The 8,575-nt window shown below is 41.6% G+C and overlaps 1 protein-coding gene across 1 annotated transcript; it reads left to right on the top strand.

The window, feature by feature from the left end:
* The first annotated feature begins 4,529 nt into the window (after nt 1–4,529).
* Nucleotides 4,530–5,174, top strand: LOC149267128 (uncharacterized). The gene has a single exon (XM_089410268.1). It carries the CDS (start codon nt 4,530–4,532, stop codon nt 5,172–5,174), a length of 645 nt encoding a protein of 214 aa, XP_089266394.1.
* The last annotated feature ends 3,401 nt before the right edge of the window (nt 5,175–8,575 follow it).

Below are 8,575 nucleotides of genomic sequence, written 5' to 3'. Positions count from 1 at the left end.
GTTATAGTTCAAATAGTAGGTCAAACATGCCTTGTGAAGTCATTGTATGCAATTTACATCATCATGGTACTATTGGTATGTTATGATGCTAATGTGTTGAATGACGTAAAGCAGGAGATGTAGATCATCAAACTGGAGTGCAACACTAGACCTCAAGGCGAGAGCATGTCGTCATACAGGTTTGTATGTTGAGCATGCAGTTATGTAGGTTAAGGATTTTTATATTCATTAGGGTTATATACATTATGTTATGTACATGTCTTTTGATGTTATCGTTACATACCTGATAGATGATAGTTGATTAGCATAGTCATATGCACATGAGTTGGATAGTTAAGAATGATAGTAGCATGTGGTTGTAAGCATTGTTATTGTTGGTTAGGTTATATGACTTGATGATTATGTTATTTGATATGTTGTTCATGAGCATGTTATAGGTTAACTTGTTGTTGCTATATGAAAGTTAGCTTGACGATTAGGTTTTGTGTTGTTGATGAGAATGATATATAACTTATTGTTGTTATTTGCTATTAACTTGATGATTAGGGTTATTTCATTGAGACATTGATGTTGTAATTTGGATTGGTCATATGCGTGATGGATATGTTCATTGCATTGAAGATCTTGATGTTATATGTAGTGTGTTAACCTCGTTTGACCTATGCAAATGGTCATGGTTGCGATATTCAAGTATGAGCCGACATATTTGTGATATGGTGTTGTACTAATCTAGATTGATCGTACATATGTGATTGTTATACATGAATGACAAATTCTTATGAGCTTATGATGTAAAAATGTTAGTTAGTTACTTTTACGAATATCATGATTTATGTTTGAGTTGATATGTTGTGAAGTTGTATCATGTTTACCTAGCTTTATTATGTAGACAAGATAGCCTCCCCCGATATACATTAAAGTATGAGTTTTCTTATGTCGTATATTTGGTGCTTGGTTTTTTGATTATGATGTCTATTTTTTCACAATCTAGGGAATTAGTTGGGAAAGAGTAAAAATTGATGGAGCTCGGGGAGAGATGTGTGGTACCTAACAGGTAATGTAAGACACTAGTGAAGCTTAGTGTATGAGTAAGTGCAATGGAAAGTAAGACTATGACAGTCGGTTGGACTGGTTGGGTCCATTGTGGTAAATGGAAGATTAAAAAACAATCATGGTAAAGGTAATCAAGATAGGTTAAAGTAAATGGATCTGAGGTGTTAGATGCCTTGGCTATGTTGGGACTATTGTTCTCAATATTGCACATGTGTTGCATGAATAAAGGAAGTTATCTTAACCTTGACCTTATAATATCTGGAAATTTTGTTGTGATCATGATTATGTTGATGTTTATATATGTATACATGTAGGTGTGTATGTATGTCATGTCTGACAAGGTGATCATGAATCATGATTATTTTATGCTAATGTTTATATGTACATATGTGTGTATGTATGACGTTGACTGACAAGATCATTATTATTTTAGGATGTATGTATGTGTACATGTATCTATGTCACTGTCTGACAGGGTCATCGGGAATCATTATTGTGGATGAATGATTGCTTACACAAGAAAATGACATAGAGAGGTTCCTGGTCTACGAGGAATCAAGTGGGAAGAGTAGTCATGAAAAACATACTAGGTCAGTATCACGTGAATATGAATCTATATTGTATGCTTGTATTATGCTTATTATTATGTTATGGACATGTTATACCGAGGGATACATCAACAAAGTGAAAGTAGTGTGGTCAACAACATGCTGGGACAAGCATGGATAAAACACTGTGTTGTCGCTTCTAGAGACAACCTCAGATTGCTTACAAGACTAGTGCCTGGAACATCTAGATTTTCGTGTGTCTCATATGATTCTCAGGAAAATGGAGACATCACATTTCTTTTTGTAACTATATATATATATATATAAAATAAAATCATGGATTGGTTCATTCATCCAAGGACATAAGCCGTGTATTTATGGTACTCTTTCACATATACAACTCACATAAATATATGTATAAAATAGTGGAGGCCGAGTAGTTCGAGGACCTATAGTTTAATTATCTTTGGCAGAGGGATGAAAGAAGAGAAGGAGATAGAATAACTCATCATATAGATCTTGAAACATTAAGAATTCTACACTTATCTAAGTTAAATATAGACATAATGGATGAAAGAGGATTGGGTGCGATGATTCATGGAGTGCAATTTTAAAGATATAATCTCAGAGATCCATACAAGCATGTGCATTAACGAGTCAATACAAATGAATCTGTAAGAACATATGAAACATTTCTAGCAGCTACTATTACATGAAATCAGAGAGGAAACATGAACATAATGGAATTTAAACAGAGAAGTAACATACTGTAGTACTCAGTAGAAATGGATTTCTTCTTATTTATTAATTTTATTCTTGAAACGGTCATCCTCTCATGAAGCGTTTAACTAGGACGCGATGAAATCCTAGGTCGCTGAGAGAATGGTTCATGGCGGATAAGCACTGCTAGGGTTTGCGCCGCCTGGCCTCTCCCCAAGCTGCCCTCGATTCACAAACATTGTCGCTCCCACTGAAGCCACCATGAAGCCACACTCCGAAGGGGTGGGCTCATCCCCCTCTCCCCCCCCCCAATCCAAATCCTGACAAGTCCAACAGTGCAAAGCAAAACGACAAACCCAGTTCTGATCCTTTGACAGAGCAAGACATTGATCCAGGTACCAATGCTGAAGGTGACTGCGTAACCAACCCATCGACAGCTAATGATAAAGGTTCTAACCAGAACAACTCCGCGACAAGACCCAAAGCATCCTCTACAACATGCATCCCTAAAATGGCAGAAAGAATCAAAATAGATCTCCCTAGTCAGCTCATCAACAATGAGATTCAATACATGAGGGATCACGCCCTCATAGGCAAGTTTCTAGGTTTTTGGCCTACTGAAAAAGCACTGCAAGGCTGGATCGCCTCCAAATGGAAGCCAAAAGGTCAAGTTACCTTGCACCTTGGACCAAAGGGCTTCTTCACCGCCACCTACAACTGTCTGGAGGACAAAATGTGCATCTTCGAGGGTGGCCCGTACTTCTTAAATGTTGTTGGCCTGTACCTGCGTGATTGGGTTGAGAGGTTAAATCCAGACAAAGAAGACTTTAACTGGGCTCCAGTATGGATCAGAATGTACTCTCTCCCATTGGAATACTGGAAGGAGGAAATCCTGAAGAACATAGGTAATAGCCTGGGGGTCTTCATCAAAGTCGCAGAGGAAACAAAAAGCCGGAAGTACACCTCATACGCCAGGATCTGTGTCCACATACATGTAGCCAAAGCTCTGACTGACTCGGAAAGCTTATTTCATGATGACTATGACTAGGTTCAAACCATAGATTACGAGCATATTCCCTTTCGTTGCAGGAAGTGCCATGAACATGGCCATCTCTTCAGGGACTGTCCTCTGAATCTGCAGTCCAAAACTCCTGTTATGGAAGCAAGCAAAGATGCTGAGGGTTTCACAAAAGTCCCAAATATAAGAAGGCATGCTAAGAAAACCCCAATGGATCCTGAGAATCTTAAGAAACCTTTAACCAGAAACAGTTTTGATATCCTGAACACAACGGATAACATAGATGACAACCCCTCGCTTCCCCTCTCAGATCCTTCTCCCTCATCGCCATCTCATTCGCCCAAATCTTCAGATATACCTCAGTCCTCCAAAGCCACCATTGCCCCTGCCTCCACATCCAATGCTTCTCCAGACAAAGACTCAGCTCCACCTTCATCCAACATGGAGTTAGACATAGCTCTGGCATTGAGCATGCCACAACCTTCAAAAGAGGAAGATCAAAGTACACCAATCCATATGGAGGAGGAACCAGAGAGTGTGGACCTGGCAGGTCTGGACATACTGAAGCTGGAAGCAGCATGTAGACAGAAGGAATATAGTAAAATACATACTCGGGAGATAGAAAGATTAGAAGAAGTGTTAACCAAAGCTCAGCATAACAAATATTTAGGCATTCAAGCAGGCAGTCCTTGGGATGGAAGGAAAATCTTGAAGGAGACAAAGAAACGTGGGCGAAAAACAGATTTGCAGCGGACTATTATTCTCGGAGAAATGTTGGTGGACTCTGGTAGATTCCCCAAGCTGACCAAGTTCTACAAAACTCTTCCCCACTGTTCCCCATGAAGCTCGTCTCATGGAATGTGTGAGGGCTCAATAGCCCTGCAAAACACAGGATGATCAAAAAAATGATTCAGCAGGATAGACCATCTATAATTTTCCTTCAAGAAACAAAATGTAGCAGTACAGTTCTAGAAAAAATACTAAATAAAGCATGGCCAGGGTGCAGGTCAGTCTCAGTGGATGCCTCTGGTGCTTCTGGAGGGCTCGCAATTATATGGAATCTTCAAGAACTCTACCTTCAGGACTTTCATGCCTCCCATTTCTTCATACAATCCACCTTCCACCTTATTGGTACCAAAAGCCATGGTCATCTATCCAACGTGTATTTTCCGCAAGATCTTCAGAGAAAAATGGATCTGCTTGAAACTCTTTCGGAACTCAACGCAAACAGATGCTTTCCCTTCTGGATATGTGGGGGTGATTTTAATATCATTACCTCTCTGGAGGAAAAGACAGGGGGACGTCAGAGGTTGGATGAAGACAGCTATAGCCTCAAAGACTTCATTCACCGGAATCAATTGATGGATCTTCAGACATCCAATGGCACTTTCACATGGTCCAATAAAAGAAGAGGTTCACAGCAAATCGCTTCCAGATTGGACCGATTTCTCATGACAGATAATGCCATTCACATGGGGGGATACTTTCATGCCTCCATCTTGCCTCAAGCAGGCTCCGATCACTGGCCCATAATGTTACAATGGCTGCGTCCGGGTGTCAGGAGCAATAGACCCTTTCGCTTCGAAGAATTTTGGTTTTCACATCCTAACTTCAAAGATGTGGTAATCGATGCCTGGAAATCTTACAATCCCCCAGAAGGAGCCAAAATGTACCAGTTCCAGCAAAAGCTAAAATTTCTCAAACAAGTGATCAAATCCTGGAATCATACCCAGTTTGGAAATATTTTTGATCATCAGAAGATGCTGGAGGAGCAAATGAACACCCTGCAACAGCGCATCATCTATGAGGGAAGAATTGAAGATTATGCGCAATAGGAGAAGTCGCTCCTTACCAAGATTGAAACTCGAAGGAAGCAAGAAGAAACGCTATGGTGCCAAAATTCAAGGGTCAGATGGCTCAAGGATGGAGAGAAAAACACCAAATTCTTTCATAGAACCACAGTTCAAAGGAGAATGCATAACCACATTGCCTTTATCAATAACAAACACGGAGAACGTCTGGAAAAGCATGAAGAAATAGAACAAGCATTCAAAGAGCACTTTCAGGACATTTTGAAAGAACCCCCAGGGAGCAGAACACAGGCAATACAAGCCATCACGCAGCACATACCCAAGATCATCACGGAGGACCACAACCAAACGCTGCTCCAGCCAATATCAATGTAGGAAATGGAGGAGGCACTATCTCAATTAAAAGACGGCAAAGCGCCAGGACCAGATGGCTTTACAGCAAATTTTTTCCACGCTTTTTGGGAGCACATCAAAACAGAGGTATGGGAACTTGTGGAAGAAGCAAGAGTGATGCACTCGATCCTCCCCTCTCTCAACTCCACTTTCATAGCACTTGTTACACAGTAATTTGTCACTGCCTTCCTGTCAGTCACCCTGTTGTGCCAAGAATTCACAATCACTAAGTTCCTGCTTCCTGAAATGGCCCAAAAACCAATTTTTCTAAAGTTTTGTTCATCAGCGCGTCTGTTCTTAAAATATCCGCGATGACTGGCGCCCTGTGGTGTATTCCGTGCGCTGCCAGCTCGGAAGGACATCACTTTTCCGCGCTGGTCGACAGCGCGCCTTTCCCGTGTACTTCCGCGCTGACATGACTGTCCCAGTTATTGAGACGCGACGACAGCGCGACAGTTTCTTAATAATCCGCGCTGATCCAGTTTGGGCGAATTTGTTCAAACAACCAGCCTTCCAGATAATTCCAGGCTTGGTTGTTAGCTTTGTGAATGTCGACTCCTTTCTATGGCATGTCTGTTCGACCCTTTGCAACAACTTCCCTTGAAGATAAGCTCATCTTTCCACCCTTTTAGGAGACTCCTTCTCCTATATAAACTCCCACCATTACCATGAGCAGCTGGTTAGACATAGCTTGGAATAGCTTGGATTGTACAGAGCTTGTAGTGCTCAGATTGCTGCTACTATAGGTTTGGTGTGCTAGGTGTGGAAGTGATTGATTGCTTAGGGAAGGTTGTTTTGTGTTGCTTGTCTTGTGAGAGAGAGTCATTTGTCTTGGGAGAATCATCCTCAAAGGTGAATGCTTGAGATACATGCTAACTGGCCCCTCCTGAGAAGGTTACCGACGTCAGAACATTTGGTTGTACTCTTCTCTATTCTGATTAATAATAGATGACTGTTATTATTGTTCCATTCTCATTTGTCTATGCTATGGTTAAATGTGAATTACATATTTTCTGACCGATGTATAGTTGCTTTTACTAGATTTCACGCTTGCGTTTGTTTCCCCTTCGTGTGTGCAGGTATCTATTCGCGGGGATCGCGGAGGATTGTGACCAGCCGAAGCGAAGGAGCGAAGGCAACATCTCTTCGTCAAACGACAGCGCAGGAATCCAAGTAGGTGCTCTTTACCTCTTGTTTAATCGTAATTAGGAACATGCATAGCAGCATTGCGTGATTGTTGCTAGACCCCTGCTGGGCTAGTAGGGATCGCCTCTATTTGTAGAGGGGATTTACCTCTCCAACAACTTGGTGACTCCGCTGGGGATTCAGCCTTTTTGTCTCTTGAGTCCACTTTTGTGTTTGACTTTGATTGGTCCCTTTTCCGAGATTTTGGGATTGTCTCTCTGCTTATAAACTTTCTGGGTACTTCTGGGAAGTATCTTAATTGTTAAAAGACTCTTGCCTTTGGTTTGGGAAGTTTTTGCTTTGGCTTTGCTTGTTTTTACTCTCAGCGCGTTTTAATTCAGAACAGTCGCACTGACATCGCGCCCCTGTGCCTTTGGTATCCTTTCCATCGCGTCTGTACGTCTAACAGTCGCGCTGACCTCGTTTTCAGAGACAGCGCGCTTTATTCGTGTCCTTCCGCGCTGACATCGCGCCCCCGATTCTTTGTGATTTGTGTCATCGCGTCTGTGTGGCTTCTTTCAGCGCTGACCTCGTTTTTCCGAGACAGCGCGCTTTATCCCTGTCCTTCCGCGCTGACGTCGCAAAGTTGCTACAGGCTTCCTCCTGTCAGCGCCGAGTTGCTGAAGGCTACCCGTGCTGATCCTGTAAAGTTCATTTTTGACCAAATTGGCCTCCTGAACCTCTTGCTGTGACTATCCCTTCTTCTCTCCACCTGTTTTATGACTTTCTTTTCACTGTCTGAACTCTGAACTACTTGATTACGGAGTTTGGTTCCATAGGGTTCTGTTTTGATCAGTTTTTTAATTTTGCCAATACCTTCCCTTTTGCTTTCGCTGCTTGGTCCGTGTTTTCATCATTACTCTTATAGTTGCTGAATTGTGTTGAGTCTCTAATTGACTGGTTGTGACTCTCATCCTTCGGGTGTTCGCTTTTCTCCATTGATTTCGCACTCTAGCCCTAGGACATCTAGAGGCCGTGTGTGTGTCAAGCCTACCGTAGGAATCTTGTTCGCTTGTTTGACCAGCCGATTTCAGATTTGTTTATGCACTTGTTCAGTGATTGTTGGAGTGTTTTGGGTTGTGTTTCCGAGTGGTTTTCGCTTCCTCCTTACTTGCAATCCTTGCTTGTCTTGCCGAGCTTAGATCACATAGCTCGTGCAGAACTTAGTTTTCCTTTGATTTGGAAGCTTTTGTTGGGTGTTTCGGGAACTTTGTGTGCTTTCATTAAGTAATTTGCTTGGTGTTCCGGTTCCTCCAAATTTATTTAGATGCTTTGTGTCATTGAAAGGAAATCAAACTAGTAGCTTTGCTTTAAAAAATTGAAAAGGAAAAGAACATTTCGTTGATTTGCATCTTCAAAAGAAAAAGTTTCCTTTCCTCGCTTTAGTTGCATTAAGTTGCTTGTTTGCTTTTATTTGTTTTGTTTGGTCAAAATTCTTTGCCCTTTCATAGCTAGAATTCATCGAACAAAATGAAATTCTTTGGCATGTAGTTTGCATCTAGGTAATTGTGAGAGAACATACGATAGAGCTTGAAATCGAAACTTAATCTCAAGATCAACTGTAAAATGAACCAAATGAATCTAAAAACGCATTGGAACTAAACGCAAATATCTAGAGGTCTAGGTCAGAGACGTGTTCCGGCGTCTTTAAACATAGTCACTGTTGTTTCACATTAGGTTGGGTGATTCCTCCTTCTGTGACTCGATAGTGGTCTAACACGGACTGTGCTCCCATGTACCGTCGCGTATATAGGGAGACCCCATTAGGCTTTTATCCTTTATCCATAGGAAGCCGAGTTTGCCGCCTTGTGAACCGTAACACACCGAACACAGCATTCGGGAAGATT

This window comes from Pinus tabuliformis, chromosome 6 (genome assembly GCF_031772625.1).
Source record: "Pinus tabuliformis cultivar Carrire ecotype Pingquan chromosome 6, CPIR1, whole genome shotgun sequence".
Taxonomy (NCBI): domain Eukaryota; kingdom Viridiplantae; phylum Streptophyta; class Pinopsida; order Pinales; family Pinaceae; genus Pinus; species Pinus tabuliformis.
The sequence above is the reverse complement of the archived record's forward strand: the minus strand, read 5'-3'. Positions and strand labels throughout refer to the sequence as shown.